The sequence below is a fragment of the Mizuhopecten yessoensis genome, unplaced genomic scaffold, assembly GCF_002113885.1.
Source record: "Mizuhopecten yessoensis strain PY_sf001 unplaced genomic scaffold, ASM211388v2 scaffold7695, whole genome shotgun sequence".
Lineage (NCBI taxonomy): Eukaryota > Metazoa > Mollusca > Bivalvia > Pectinida > Pectinidae > Mizuhopecten > Mizuhopecten yessoensis.
In genome coordinates, this window is record NW_018407176.1 from 464,652 (window position 1) to 480,877 (window position 16,226).

Below are 16,226 nucleotides of genomic sequence, written 5' to 3' on the forward strand. Positions count from 1 at the left end.
GTTAATGTTAAATCTGTACCCTGGTTAATGTTAAATCTGTACCCTGGTTAATGTTAAATCTGTCCTGAAAACAGGACTTAGTGTTTTAGTTTGTTTGTATTACTATTTTGTTTTGTAATACTCTGGTGTTTTTATTCCTACCTTCCTATAGATAGTGGATCTACAATCTGATGAGAACTGGTGGAAAGCTTTGCATCCGGATAATCCATCGGAACGATTCGGAATGGTTCCAATGAATCGTGTTAAGATGCTGCCACACAAGTGAGCTTAGTGTTATAATTTTCAAAGTTGAATTGTTTTATTATTATCAATTTCAATTGTATTATAATGATCAACTGTATTAATAATTTATTATTTTGGTGATTTTGAATATTTATTATGAATCTATTTTTTTTATTAGAATGAATTTGAATTGTATTACAATTATGATGAATTTGAATTGTTTTATTATCATCAATTTGAATTATTTACCTGGTATTATGATCCATTGGAATTGTATTATAACAATCAATTTGAACAGTGTTGATAATTTTTTATTATGGTGAATTAAATTTGAATATTTTTAGTATGAATGATCAAATTGAGTTTTTTTTATTATCATCAAATCAATTTGTTTTATTAGAATGAATTTGATTTTTTTTACAATTATGATGAATTTGAATTGTTTTATTATGATAAACATAAATCGGATAATAATTCAGTCTGGAATCGGTCTATTTGATGGAATAGAGTCGGCTCTAATACCTACATGTGAAAGCTGCGTTCTGTTTGTGCAATGCTCAATATTTCTTCAATAATTTAATGATTTCATTATCAGAAATGATAAGAAAAAAAACTGATGTTCCTGAATTCAATAATCATTTCATTCATCATCACTAGTAGCTTCCTTGGATGGAGCCTGACAAAGTTTGTGAAAAAATGACTTTGACCTACTTTAAGGTCACATGGATCAAATTTGTCAAAAAATTAAACAACTTCTTCTAAAGAGCCTCGAAGATGGAAGATCCCAATGTGATTTCAGGGTCACCCACTCTCTCATTGGGGAGTTTACTGTATTTTATATAGAAATATAACACTTTATGGTAAAGTTATATTTTTTGTTTGTATTTTCATCTTTTAAGTTAAATCTTATTTTGCTCGTTGTGCCAGTTGGTATGCAGGGAGAATCTCAAGAAAGCAAGCAGAAGACCAACTTTTGAAGGGAAATCTTCCAGATGGAGCTTTTCTTTTAAGGGATAGTGAAAGTTCACCTGGAGACTTTTCTTTATCAGTCAGGTAATCAAAATACTGGTGCATTTTGTAGTTGCGAGATGAAACTTTATCTAATATTTTCTGACATAAAGTTATATCACCATAGTTTAACTTCAACATATATTCTTTTTCTCCTCATCATTGCCTGTCATATTTTTTTCTCTCATAATTTTAGCGTAATGACCTCAAGAGCAAGTGAACTTATGCCTGATGTGGAATCCATTTTCTGTCTTTTTATTTATAATGTTGTCCAGAATGACTCCAGGTTTAAATTTGTTATAGAGCATTCCTTGGCCAAAGGGGATCAATGTTGTTTAAACAAAGAAGGTGACCTCTTGAGAAACTAGTGCAGTGCCCTAGAAGGGAACTGTGACATATCATAATCTTGAAAAGACTTCCTTAATGGATGAAAAGTTTTAAATATAATTTATCTTGAACCATCCTTGGGCCAATGTGATTTTACATAAGAAAAAATGGAAGGTTTGACTCCTTACAAGAGTAACATAGTCGGGTGCCAAAAGGCAGAAATAGGGGTTAAATGTTAAGGCGGTCTTGAATTTTGAGAGTTTTCAAGTTTTCCTTTAAACAACTTCTGAAGAAGAACGAACAGGCCTAGAGTTGTAATATTTGGCTGAAAGCATTGTTGGTAGGAGCCTGACAAAGTTTGAGAACTAAAATGACCTTGACCTACTTTTAAGGTCACAGGGGTCAAATATGTCAAACACTTCAAACGACTTCTTCTGAAGAACTGAAAGGTATAGAATCTTCATATTTGGCTGGTAGCTTCCTGGAATAGAGCCAGACAAAGTTTGAGAATGAAAAGGACCTTGACCTACTTTCAAGGTCACAGGGGTCAAATTTGTCAAACAACTTCTCCTGAAGAACTGAAAGGTATAGAATCTTCATATTTGGCTGGTGGCTTTCTGGGATAGAGCCCGACAAAGTTTGAGAATGATTCAAGGTCTCGGGGTTAAAATGTGTCAAACACTTCAAACGTCTTCCTCCTAAGAACTAAAAGGTATAAAATCTTCATATTTGGTTGTTGGTTTCCTGGGAAAGAGCCCGACAAAATTTGAGAATGAAAATGACCTTGACCTACTGTACTTTCAAGGTCTCAGGGGTCAAATGTGTCAAACACTTCAAATGACTTCTTCTGAAGAACCAAAATTATACAATTGGTGGGGCAGACCCCACAGAGGAATGAGGGGTGGGACTAAAAAGTTTTTTTTTGCTGTATTGCTATAAGCGACTGTTTCTCTGGAACTAAGCAATGGATATCACCAATATTTTGTTGGAAGCATCCCTAGGTGGTGGGGATTAACAACTGTACAAATGGGCAGACTGACCCCCCACCACAGGGTTAAGGGGTGGGGCAAAAAATATTTTTATAACTAGAAAATGGTTCATATCCCCACCATATAACCATAGTATACAATTGCTGAGTATAAAGAGATGAATGCACATATGCTTCCAGGATGGCTCTGGGGTACGGCCCCACCCTTGGAGACTAAGTGCCTAGGTCATAACTTTGAAACAGTTGAGATCTCCATCCCAAAACTAAATATACAATTGCTGGGCATTAGCATTGACCCTTGGGTCTGGCCACACCCGTAGGGACCTAGTTTCTGAGTCACAACTTTGAAAAAGTTGAGATTCCCACCCTATAACCATATATACAATTGCTGAGTATAAAGAGACGAATGCACACATGCTTGAAGAAACAGTTGAGATCCCGAGCCCAAAACTATAAATACAATTGCTTGGCATAAAAAGACAAATGCAGTCATGATATTAAAATTGACCCTGGGGTCCGGCCATAACCCTGGGGACCTAGTTTCTGAGTCACAACTTTGAAGCAGTTGAGATCTCCACCCAATAACCATACATAAAATTGCTGGGCATGAAAAATCAAATACAGATATCTACAAGGATTGGCCTTGGGGTCTGGCCCTATCCCTGGGATCTTATTTGGAGAATATTTTGCCATGATTGCTTAAATATCCAGGTGAGCGACACAGTATTGTATTCAATTTGTTGCACTGCATGTTACTTAAGTATTACTGTATATATATATGTACTGTGCTATTTATTTCCCAATGTAGAAAACGTATTTCGATGAATTATCAAAGAAAAAAATTTTGGTTAGTTGCAAAATATGTTATATAAAATAAAAATGAATTAGAGCAAAACTAAACAGTAACTTGATTTACCCTTTTGTCAAAAATACTGAGTCATTAACTTTACCGAGAGAGTCAGATTGCAGACACATCCATTCCCTTACAATGATAACATACCCTGTCGTCATAAGTGTTAATGTTACCATTATGTGACCAGTGTCTGTGCCTTATAGCACACACAGTAGATTGTGACCAGTGTCTGTGCCTTATAGCACACACTGTAGATTGTGACCAGTGTCTGTGCCTTATAGCACACACAGTAGATTTTGTGGTACTGCTACAGTCCAAAAAGCCGCAATGTATCAATAGAAAATGCTTACAGAATGGTTTTGATGTTTGTTTCTGTTACATTTTTGAATCACAACAGGTTTTGCATGGGATATGCATACTTTTACTAAGACTCACTTCCACTAAGATCATTGCAGACTTATGTGATTACATTCACTACCCAAAAAATGATGACATCAACAAAATTGGGGTATGCATGAAGCAATATGCAAAAGGGCAGGGCAGGTAACCGGTTGATTTTTTTCTTTTTTTCTTTTTGGAATACTTTATTGAAAGAAAATACACAAATTCTTAATGAATTTTATATATTACCTGTATATCATTTCAGATTTAAAAGTAAAATTCAGCATTTCAAAATTTTACGAGATGGATCTGGCAAATTCTTTTTGTGGGTTGTGAAGTTCACCTCCATCAACAAGCTTATAGAACACCACAAAACCTGCTCTGTAAGCCGTACAGAAACCATTCTATTGAAAGACGCACCAAAGGTATGTACAGTCACACAAAATTCAGTTGACATATCAGATATTTGGAGGTAAAATGACTGAATTTATCATTAAAAAGTCAAATATGTGAAGGTAATGTGACTGAGGCCTGAAGGAAAGCCAAAACAGTCAATGTAGTTAGTTTTTAATATGACAATGACAAGTTATATTCTCACAAACTGGTCACATTGTAGAGAATTCATACATACATATCATGGTGTTAATTTAGTGAAATTAATTCTACGTTGTTGACATAATTAAATAATCATGTATTGAACTTGAAAGTACTAAATCTTTTAAAATAATATCTAGGCATAAATTTTCTTCTGTTTTGCAGTATTTGGTGATCATTACAATTAAACAAATAATGATATTCTTCTCCAATTTCATTTAGGTTGTAAAGAATACATTTTCTATCTTCTCTTGGAATGTTATTCCATCTTCCACATTTAATCGGAAATTTAACACAGCAAATTTTAAATATACAATAAACTTTAATTTTGCTAGTCTTGGAGGAAGATCTAGCAGGTATTTTTCTTACACTATCTAACTAAGTCCTGTTTATAGATTCTGTAATTGGTCCCTTTAGGTGAATTAAAAACATCGCTTCTCCAATTATTTATGAATTTATCTTTGTAAGTATCTTATTGTATGGAAAAGTGTATTTTTCAACCATTGGGTAATTTGACATTCTTGTCTTTCAAATATATTTATTAAATTACATTTATCTGGGATATTTTATTTCAAGTCATTCAAAACAAATCACTATGAAAACATATGATATGCAGCACAATATCTATATAATTGTATGATGTTGTTCCTAGTTAATAGTAACTCCATTATTTTATAGGATGGGCAACAAACACAGGAAGTACAGGTAAGCTATTGATCTGTTACATATGACTATTACTATACCTATAATGATCACTTACAGACTTCTACATAATGATCACTTATAAACTTCTACATAATGATCACTTACAGACTACTACATAATGATCACTTATACACTTCTACATAATGATCACTTATAAACTACTACATAAGGATCACTTATAAACTACTACATAATGATCACTTATCGACTACTACATAATGATCACTTATAGACTACTTCATAATGATCACTTATAAACTTCTACATAATGATCACTTACAGACTACTACATAATGATCACTTATACCCTTCTACATAATGATCACTTATAAACTACTACATAAGGATCACTTATAAACTACTACATAATGATCACTTATCGACTACTACATAATGATCACTTATAGACTACTACATAAGGATCACTTATAGACTACTACATAAGGATCACTTATAGACTACTACATAAGGATCACTTATAGACTACTACATAAGGATCACTTATAGACTACTACATAATGATCACTTATAGACTTCTACATAATGATCACTTATAGACTACTACATAATGATCACATATAGACTACTACATAATGATCACTTATAGACTTCTACATAATGATCACTTATAAACTACTACATAATGATCACTTATAACTACTACATAATGATCACTTATAGACTACTTCATAATGATCACTTATACACTACAACATAATGGTCACTTATAGACTACTACATAATGATCACTTATAGACTACTTCATAATGATCACTTATAAACTTCTACATAATGATCACTTATACACTTCTACATAATGATCACTTATAAACTACTACATAAGGATCACTTATAAACTACTACATAATGATCACTTATCGACTACTACATAATGATCACTTATAGACTACTACATAAGGATCACTTATAGACTACTACATAAGGATCACTTATAGACTACTACATAAGGATCACTTATAGACTACTACATAAGGATCACTTATAGACTACTACATAATGATCACTTATAAACTTCTACATAATGATCACTTACAGACTACTACATAATGATCACTTATAGACTACTACATAAGGATCACTTATAGACTACTACATAATGATCACATATAGACTACTACATAATGATCACTTATAGACTTCTACATAATGATCACTTATAGACTTCTACATAATGATCACTTATAGACTACTACATAATGATCACATATAGACTACTACATAATGATCACTTATAGACTTCTACATAATGATCACTTATAGACTACTACATAATAATCACTTATAAACTACTACATAAGGATCACTTATAGACTACGACATAATGATCACTTATAGACTTCTACATAATGATCACTTATAGACTTCTACATAATGATCACTTATAAACTACTACATAATGATCACTTATCGACTACTACATAATGATCACTTATAGACTACTTCATAATGATCACTTATAAACTTCTACATAATGATCACTTACAGACTACTACATAATGATCACTTATAGACTACTACATAATGATCACTTATACACTACAACATAATGATCAATTATAGACTACTACATAATGATCACTTATACACTACTACATAATGATCACTTATAGACTACTCCATAATGATCACTTATAGACTACTCCATAATGATCACTTATAGACTACTCCATAATGATCACTTATAGACTACTCCATAATGATCACTTAAAGACTACTACATAAGCTCTACCCAGAACATCTGGGACTGTACAATCTCTACCCAGAACACCTGGTACTGTCCAATCTCTACCCAGAACATCTGGTACTGTCCTATCTCTACCCAGAACATCTGCTATGATCACTTATAGACTTCTACATAATGATCACTTATAAACTACTACATAATGATCGCTTATAGACTACTACATAATGATCACTTATAGAATTCTACATAATGATCACTTATAGACTACTACATAATCATCACTTATAAACTACTACATAATGATCACTTATAACTACTACATAATGATCACTTATAGACTACTACAGACTGATCACTTATAGACTTCTACATAATGATCACTTATAAACTACTACATAAGGATCACTTATACACTACTACATAATGATCACTTATAGACTTCTACATAATGATCACTTATAAACTACTACATAATGATCACTTATAGACTACTACAGACTGATCACTTATAGACTTCTACATAATGATCACTTATAAACTACTACATAATGATCGCTTATAGACTACTACATAATGATCACTTATAGACTTCTACATAATGATCACTTATAAACTACTACATAATGATCGCTTATAGACTACTACATAATGATCACTTATAGACTTCTACATAATGATCACTTATAGACTAGTACATAAGGATCACTTATAGACTACTACATAATGATCACTTATATACTACATAATGATCACTTATAGACTACTACATATGATCACTTATAGACTACTACATAATGATCACATATAGACTACTACATAATGATCACTTATAGACTACTCCATAATGATCACTTAAAGACTACTACATAAGCTCTACCCAGAACATCTGGGACTGTACAATCTCTACCCAGAACACCTGGTACTGTACAATCTCTACCCAGAACATCTGGTACTGTCCTATCTCTACCCAGAACACCTGGTACTGTCCTATCTCTACCCAGAACATCTGCTGCTGTCCAATCTCTACCCAGAACACCTGGTACTGTCCTATCTCTACCCAGAACATCTGGTACTGTACAATCTCTACCCGGAACACCTGGTACTGTCCAATCTCTACCCAGAACATCTGGTACTGTCCTATCTCTACCCAGAACACCTGGTACTGTCCTATCTCTACCCAGAACATCTGGTACTTTACAATCTCTACCCAGAACACCTGGTACTGTCCAATCTCTACCCAGAACATCTGGTACTGTCCTATCTCTACCCAGAACATCTGGTACTGTACAATCTCTACCCGGAACACCTGGTACTGTCCAATCTCTACCCAGAACATCTGGTACTGTCCTATCTCTACCCAGAACACCTGGTACTGTCCTATCTCTACCCAGAACATCTGGTACTGTACAATCTCTACCCAGAACACCTGGTACTGTACAATCTCTACCCAGAACATCTGGTACTGTCCTATCTCTACCCAGAACATCTGCTATGATCACTTATAGACTTCTACATAATGATCACTTATAGACTACTACATAATGATCACTTATAGACTACTGCATAATGATCACTTGAAGACTACTACATAATGATCACTTATATACTACTACATAATGATCACTTATTGACTACTACATAATGATCACTTATAGACTACTACATAATGATCACTTATAAACTACTACATAATGATCACTTATACACTACTACATAAGGATCACTTATTGACTACTACATAATGATCACTTATAGACTACTACATAAGGATCACTTATAGACTACTCCATAATGATCACTTATAGACTACTCCATAATGATCACTTAAAGACTACTACATAAGCTCTACCCAGAACATCTGGGACTGTACAATCTCTACCCAGAACATCTGGTACTGTCCTATCTCTACCCAGAACATCTGGTACTGTACAATCTCTACCCAGAACACCTGGTACTGTCCAATCTCTACCCAGAACATCTGGTACTGTCCTATCTCTACCCAGAACATCTGCTGCTGTCCAATCTCTACCCAGAACACCTGGTACTGTCCTATCTCTACCCAGAACATCTGCTGCTGTCCAATCTCTACCCAGAACACCTGGTACTGTCCTATCTCTACCCAGAACATCTGGTACTGTCCAATCTCTAACCAGAACACCTGGTACTGTCCAATCTCTAACCAGAACATCTGCTACTGTCCAACCGTTACCTTAAACCACTTTTACTGTCTAACATCTAGCTGATCAAACTTACATTCTTAAAAAAAAATATTTGACGAATACATTTACCTATAAACCAGTAAACTGATGAATTTCCAGATGTTGGCTTTTAAATCAGGAGAAATACAAATAAACAGTAGAAGGATGAAGAAAAAAATCAGAAAAAAATTATGATATTATCAAATCTTACAATCTGTTTTTTGTCATTTCAGAAACCTGAAAAGGTAGTGGAAAAGGTAGCTATGTGTCCTTGATTTCTCTAAGATTTACATTTGTGGTGAACTCAGATTAGTTAATGATGTTGATATCTCAGATAAATTTATATTTCAGGATCAGGATATAGGTCAATCACAAGGCCAAGGAGACATTCATGTCTTAAAAAATGTATACTTGTTTTAATATGGCGTGATTCATAAAGTTGTGTACAAAGATTGTATATAGAAGAAAGTAGACATGGAAATGGTGGTATAAATGGAAACAATGTGTATTTGGTTGGTTTTATGGCCAAAGGAGAGGAAATTAGCCTCAAGCAAACTTTAAATGAACTTCTTCTTTTTAGCTCTCTTCATTTGTGAGAGGCTCGCTTCCCTTCTTTAGGCCATGTAAACAACCAAATATTCCTTAATCAGTCCCCCATCGGTTCCCAGGGATAGATTTGCACTCTATCCATCCATCCAGTCTTCCGTCCAAGAAGTTTGCCCGGACACATCTTCTGTACTATTTCACTTGGAGTAACCAGATTTGGTGTACAAGACATTTTGAGATGACAGAGTGCAGAGTGCAAGAATTAGGTCACTGTGACCTATAACTTGACCTTTGACCTGAACTTTAGAATAAATTGTCCGGGGCATAACTTCTGTACTATTTCACCTGGAGTTGTCAGATTTCACCTGAGTAATCAGATTTGGTATACAAGGACTTCTTGGGATGGCAGAGTGCAAGAATTAGGTCACTGTGACCTATGACTTGACCTTTGACCTCACTTTTAAAAATGTTTGTCCAGGGCATATCTTCTGTACTTTTTCATCTGGAGTTAGCTAGATTTGATGTTCAAGGACATCTTGAGATGACAGAGTGCAAAGTGCAAGAATTAGGTCACTGTGACCTATGACTTGACCTTTGACCTTAACTTTTGAAAAAGTTTGTCCAGGGCATTTCTTCTGTACTTTTTCACCTGGTGTAACCTGATTTGGTGTACAAGGACATCTTGGGATGACGGAGTGCAAGAAGTAGGCAATTTTATCCTCACTGTGACCTATGCTTCCTGACATAAGTGTTATGTTTGTTAAATATAGAAATCATTACCGGTGGGGGACTATAGATTGCCTTGCCATGCTCTGCCTTGTCATGAGTATTCCCTCAAATTTTATTGATGGTTTCAAATTTAAACAAGGAATAATAGAATTTGTTAGATCTGTTTTTGTCAAATTTCAAGTCAGGTATTATTTATAAATGTATTTGATGGTAACGATTTTCTACAGTTCTTTGTGAAAATCTACTTGCTAGGAGCATGATTCATGGCTGCAATCTTCACATGTTTAAAAGATTGAGTTTTACAGATTAACACAAGTATTATGATGTTTTATGAATTCCTTGGTAAGTGATATGAAGCTCAATCACAAAAAGAAATTCTTGTTAAGAATATCTCTACAGTATGAAAATCCTCTACGATGAACCGTTATAAACAGTTTAAAATTTGTGTATTTGTACAGGTTACCTGTTTGTACAGTTTAAAATTTGTGTATTTGTACAGGTTACCTGTTTGTACAGTTTAAAATTTGTGTATTTGTACAGGTTACCTGTTTGTATGACTTCAACCCCGCGGATGAGGAAGAGCTCAAGTTTTCGAAGGGAGATATACTTGAGGTACTGGAGAAAGACCTGGACTCTTGGTGGAAAGGGAAACACACGAAAACAGGACAAACTGGACTTTTCCCTATCAATTATGTCAAACTTAAGTAACACACTGACAGCAGCGTGATTTTAAATGTTTGAACTACTGTTGATGTAATCATTGACAACCACTCTTGAAAACAAGAAAACTATTTACTTGCCTTGAATAGTCTGCACCAACAACAAAATTGGGGATTTTAGTAGTTTACAAACAGAGATCTGGTGGAGCAGAAATGTGTATTACAACGTCCAGTAGTCTTCTTTAATTTGCTGTTTTGTTTGTGACATTTGGATTGTAAGAAGATGTTTTGATACTATATCATCCTGTATGTCACAGCTCCAGTGTGTTGCTATGTGATAATGTATGGGCCTATATGTCACAGCTCCAGTATGTTGCTATGTGATAATGTATGGGCCTGTATGTCACAGCTCCAGTGTGTTGCTATGTGATAATGTATAGGCCTGTATGTCACAGCTCCAGTATGTTGCTATGTGATAATGTATGGGCCTATATGTCACAGCTCCAGTGTGTTGCTATGTGATAATGTATAGGCCTGTATGTCACAGCTCCAGTATGTTGCTATGTGATAATGTATGGGCCTATATGTCACAGCTCCAGTATGTTGCTATGTGATAATGTATGGGCCTATATGTCACAGCTCCAGTGTGTTGCTATGTGATAATGTATAGGCCTGTATGTCACAGCTCCAGTATGTTGCTATGTGATAATGTATGGGCCTATATGTCACAGCTCCAGTATGTTGCTATGTGATAATGTATGGGCCTATATGTCACAGCTCCAGTGTGTTGCTATGTGATAATGTATAGGCCTGTATGTCACAGCTCCAGTATGTTGCTATGTGATAATGTATGGGCCTATATGTCACAGCTCCAGTATGTTGCTATGTGATAATGTATGGGCCTATATGTCACAGCTCCAGTGTGTTGCTATGTGATAATGTATAGGCCTGTATGTCACAGCTCCAGTATGTTGCTATGTGATAATGTATGGGCCTATATGTCACAGCTCCAGTATGTTGCTATGTGATAATGTATGGGCCTATATGTCACAGCTCCAGTGTGTTGCTATGTGATAATGTATAGGCCTGTATGTCACAGCTCCAGTATGTTGCTATGTGATAATGTATGGGCCTATATGTCACAGCTCCAGTGTGTTGCTATGTGATAATGTATAGGCCTGTATGTCACAGCTCCAGTATGTTGCTATGTGATAATGTATGGGCCTATATGTCACAGCCATAGTGTGTTGCTATGTGATAATGTATAGGCCTGTATGTCACAGCTCCAGTATGTTGCTATGTGATAATGTATAGGCCTATATGTCACATCTCCAGTTACTCCCATAACATGAGAGGCCGCTGGTCGGCCTTTTTTCAATCGGATATGATTTTGCCGACTGCGACCTCTCATTTCCGACGCACTAATTCTTTGATGCAGTTTCCGCCCGAAATCCGGGCGGAACAAAATCGGCTTGAAAAAATCACTTAAGTGGGTAACAGGTCATGACAACAATGTCTACTCACGGTTTATATAATATAGATCTCATATGTATGTCACAGACACAAATATATAGTATATTACGGAATAGAACACTCAAAATACATGTCCATGTCGTTGTAGCACATCTCTGACCTACATTTTAAACATGGCTTCTGGATTAATACAAAATAGCAGGGGGGATTTTAAACAGAACGAAATGATACAGAGTTTGTTTGTATTCCGCTTGTGAAACATTACATGTAATCCATTTTTGTATTTACCAGAAAAATCATGGCAAATGCTGTCTGCTTCGCTTCGAATGAGGAAAAACTCATTATTTATGTCTTTGACACTCAATTTTTCTCATATAATCATGGATTTATGGAAAGGAATATTTATTGGACCCTTTTGACCATTTAAATGTATGTAAACACGATATACACTTTCTTAATCCGAACTTTGAAAATGTGATCGTCAGCATCGGGAAAATCAGCTATGGGCAGTTAGAGGTTACGCGGCGCCTGTCAAAAGTTTTTCGCCGTGTAAAACCTCTAACATTGTTGGAGTAATCTCCAGTATGTTGCTATGTGATAATGTATGGTCTGTATGTCACAACTCCAGTATGTTGCTATGTGATTTTGTATCGGCCTGTATGTCACATCTCCAGTATGTTGCCATGTGATAATGTATCATCCTGTATGTCACAGCTCCAGTTTGTTGCTATTTGATAATGTATGGGCCTGTATAACACAACTCCAGTATGTTGCCATGTGATAATGTATCATCCTGTATGTCACAACTCCAGTATGTATGTTGCTATGTGATAATGTATGGGCCTGTATGTCACAACTCCAGTGTGTTGCTATGTGATAATATATCATCCTGTATGTCACAACTCCAGTATGTTGCTATGTGATAATGTATGGGCCTGTATGTCACAGCTCCAGTATGTTGCTATGTGATAATATATGGGCCTGTATAACACAACTCCAGTATGTTGCTATGAGATAATGTATGGGCCTGTATGTCACAGCTCCAGTGTGTTGCTATGTGATAATATATCATCCTGTATGCCACAACTCCAGTATGTTGCTCTGAGATAATGTATGGGCCTGTATGTCACAACTCCAGTATGTTGCTATGTGATAATGTATGGGCCTATTTGTCACAGCTCCAGTATGTTGCTATGTGATAATATATGGGCCTATATATGTCACAACTCCAGTATGTTGCTATGTGATAATGTATGGGCCTGTATGTCACAGCTCCAGTATGTTGCTATGTGATAATGTATAGGCCTGTATGTCACAGCTCCAGTATGTTGCTATGTGATAATATATGGTCCTATATATGTCACAACTCCAGTATGTTGCTATGTGATAATGTATGGGCCTGTATGTCACAGCTCCAGTGTGTTGCTATGTGATAATGTATGGGTCTGTATGTCACATGTATGGCCTGTTTGTCACAGCTCCAGTGTGTTGCTATGTGATAATATATCATCCTGTATGCCACAACTCCAGTATGTTGCTCTGTGTTAATGTATGGGCTTCATTGTGAATTACATGTATGTTCTAGGTTAAACAAAGGACTTTGGACTGTGAAATAAATGTTCCTTACAAATGTATCTAAGAACATTGAACTCTTCAGATATTGTGTTTTCATATTGATATATACCCATTACAAGAGATATATTTTCTCAATTTTTACAGACAAGAACGTCTATAATTACCTGTATCGGAAGATAGAATTATTTGTTTATGGCAAAAATAATACATTTATCATGATGATGTCCATGAATGTTATACTTTTTCACTGCATGTTTTTGAATATGCAGATCAAAGTTCACTACATTGTTCTCACCAAGATCATCAGATGGCTTGTGATCTGTGAGATTGTTCTCACCAAGATCATCAGATGGCTTGTGATCTGTGAGACAGTTTAAGATTCAATCCTATCTGATCAGAAGAGACTGACATTGGTTATAATTGATAACATCAATGTTCCCGTAGATTATTACACACATTGATATATAGATTGCAGGTTCTCTTTTTGCCATACAGGGTGTGGTATGTGACCAGCTCAGTTTATCAGGGAAACTGTGTGGTCTATGTTTGTAGTGTTTTTAAGTTGATGCAATCAAGTTATAGAGTCAGTCAATCATACAGACACCATAACTGCTTGACAAATAGCTTTTTATAGGGTCATACTTTGTTTATAGGATCATACTTTGTTTATAGGGTCATACATTGTTTATAGGACTTTGTTTATAGGATCATACTTTGTTTATAGGATCATACATTGTTTATAGGGTCATACTTTGTTTATAGGATCATACTTTGTTTATGGGATCATACTTTGTTTATATGATCATACTTTGTTTATAGGATCATACTTTGTTTATAGAATCATACTTTGTTTATAGGGTCATACTTTTTTTTATAGGATCATACTTTGTAAAATTCATCACAACTTTTACAATTAAACCTAAGTCTGAACTTGATGGATAAAATAACTTTGTCCAGAGAGCTGCCCAGGTACTGCACCCATAAAACTGTGTTAGCCATAGCAGATTGATTGGTTTTGACATAGTACTACTACTACCAACTTTTTGAGGTCTGCTGGTTTCCTCACAGTGCTACCAAAACTAGGGAATCACAGCAGATGGATACTGGCTTCTGTAAACAATTGTCCATATATGTTCAGTATCTATAAACTGAAACTATGAACCAGTAACTTACAATTTCTGGGACAGGAATTATGATTAATGAAAGAAGATTGTTATATATAATATCAGGGGTGTTGAAAAACATTACAATGCACTTTCCCGGCCAGCAGACAGTTTTCTTACTAAATTTCAGTATGTTGAAACTATATAATTCTAAGGTTTAAGTGAGCTAAATAATGTACTTACCATTGGCAATAGTATATAATTTTGTTCTTGTATTTAGCAAGTAGATTTTTACAGTTCTGAAATTCTCTTTCCCATGCATCACATACAAGCTAAAGCACAAGGAGTGATGTTAAAAGTATGACTGAAGTCAATCCTAACTGTTATGTAAGCATGTGGGTTGTATATGACGTCACACTTCAACGTGACCGGGTTAACTGGCAAAGTTCAGGGATCATAGGTCGCAGTAGTCTACAGCTATAGCTGATGCTGTAGGCAATACTTCTAAACAATAACAGTGGATTTTTAACTACTGTTAACAATTCCTAATATCAAGCTATAGTATTCTATATTAAATGGTCCAGTTCCTAAAAACAATTACTTATAGAAGGTGTGAGATATGTTTGTTACATGTTAAAATGTATATATCTTAAAACTATATGTATATAAATGTATATTGTATTAAAGATGTTTTCATTGGTAGTTGGTAAGAGTCTTCAAGTACTGATGTTTTCATTGGTAGTTGGTAAGAGCCTTCAAGTACTGATGTTTTCATTGGTAGTTGATAAGAGCCTTCAAGTACTGCTTTCCTTAAGTCTTCTTGCTCACCTGTCCAACTTTTGTACATATCCTCTTGTTTTATTGTTTTGTAAATGGTGATATAAGTACCTTTTTTTAGCTCACCTGGCCCAAAGGGCAAAGTGAGCTTATGCCGTGGTGCTGCGTTTGTCGTCCATACGTCGTCAATATTTTACTTTAAACATGGTCTTCTGAATAACCAAGAGGCCTCGGCTGATGATATTTGGCCAGTAGCATGCTGGGATGAAGGGCTACCAAGTTTGTCCAAATGAATGACCTTGACCCACTTTCAAGGTCACAGGGGTCGAATATTTTAAAATTTTCAAACAACTTCTTCTCAATAACCAAAAGGCCCAGGGTAC

At 35.2% G+C, this 16,226-nt stretch overlaps 1 protein-coding gene across 1 annotated transcript in view; it reads left to right on the plus strand.

Annotated features, from left to right (window-relative positions):
• The window catches only part of LOC110454140 (growth factor receptor-bound protein 2-like), a 26,317-nt gene extending 15,332 nt beyond the window's left edge, over positions 1-10,985 (plus strand). Inside the window, exons 2-7 of the mRNA XM_021503516.1 lie at positions 152-261; positions 1,150-1,275; positions 4,045-4,204; positions 5,052-5,078; positions 9,215-9,238; positions 10,797-10,985. Of these exons, the coding sequence (XP_021359191.1) occupies positions 152-261; positions 1,150-1,275; positions 4,045-4,204; positions 5,052-5,078; positions 9,215-9,238; positions 10,797-10,964 (615 nt within the window). The 3' untranslated portion in view covers positions 10,965-10,985. The remainder of the gene's footprint in view (positions 1-151; positions 262-1,149; positions 1,276-4,044; positions 4,205-5,051; positions 5,079-9,214; positions 9,239-10,796) is intronic.
• Positions 10,986-16,226: the final 5,241 nt, after the last annotated feature.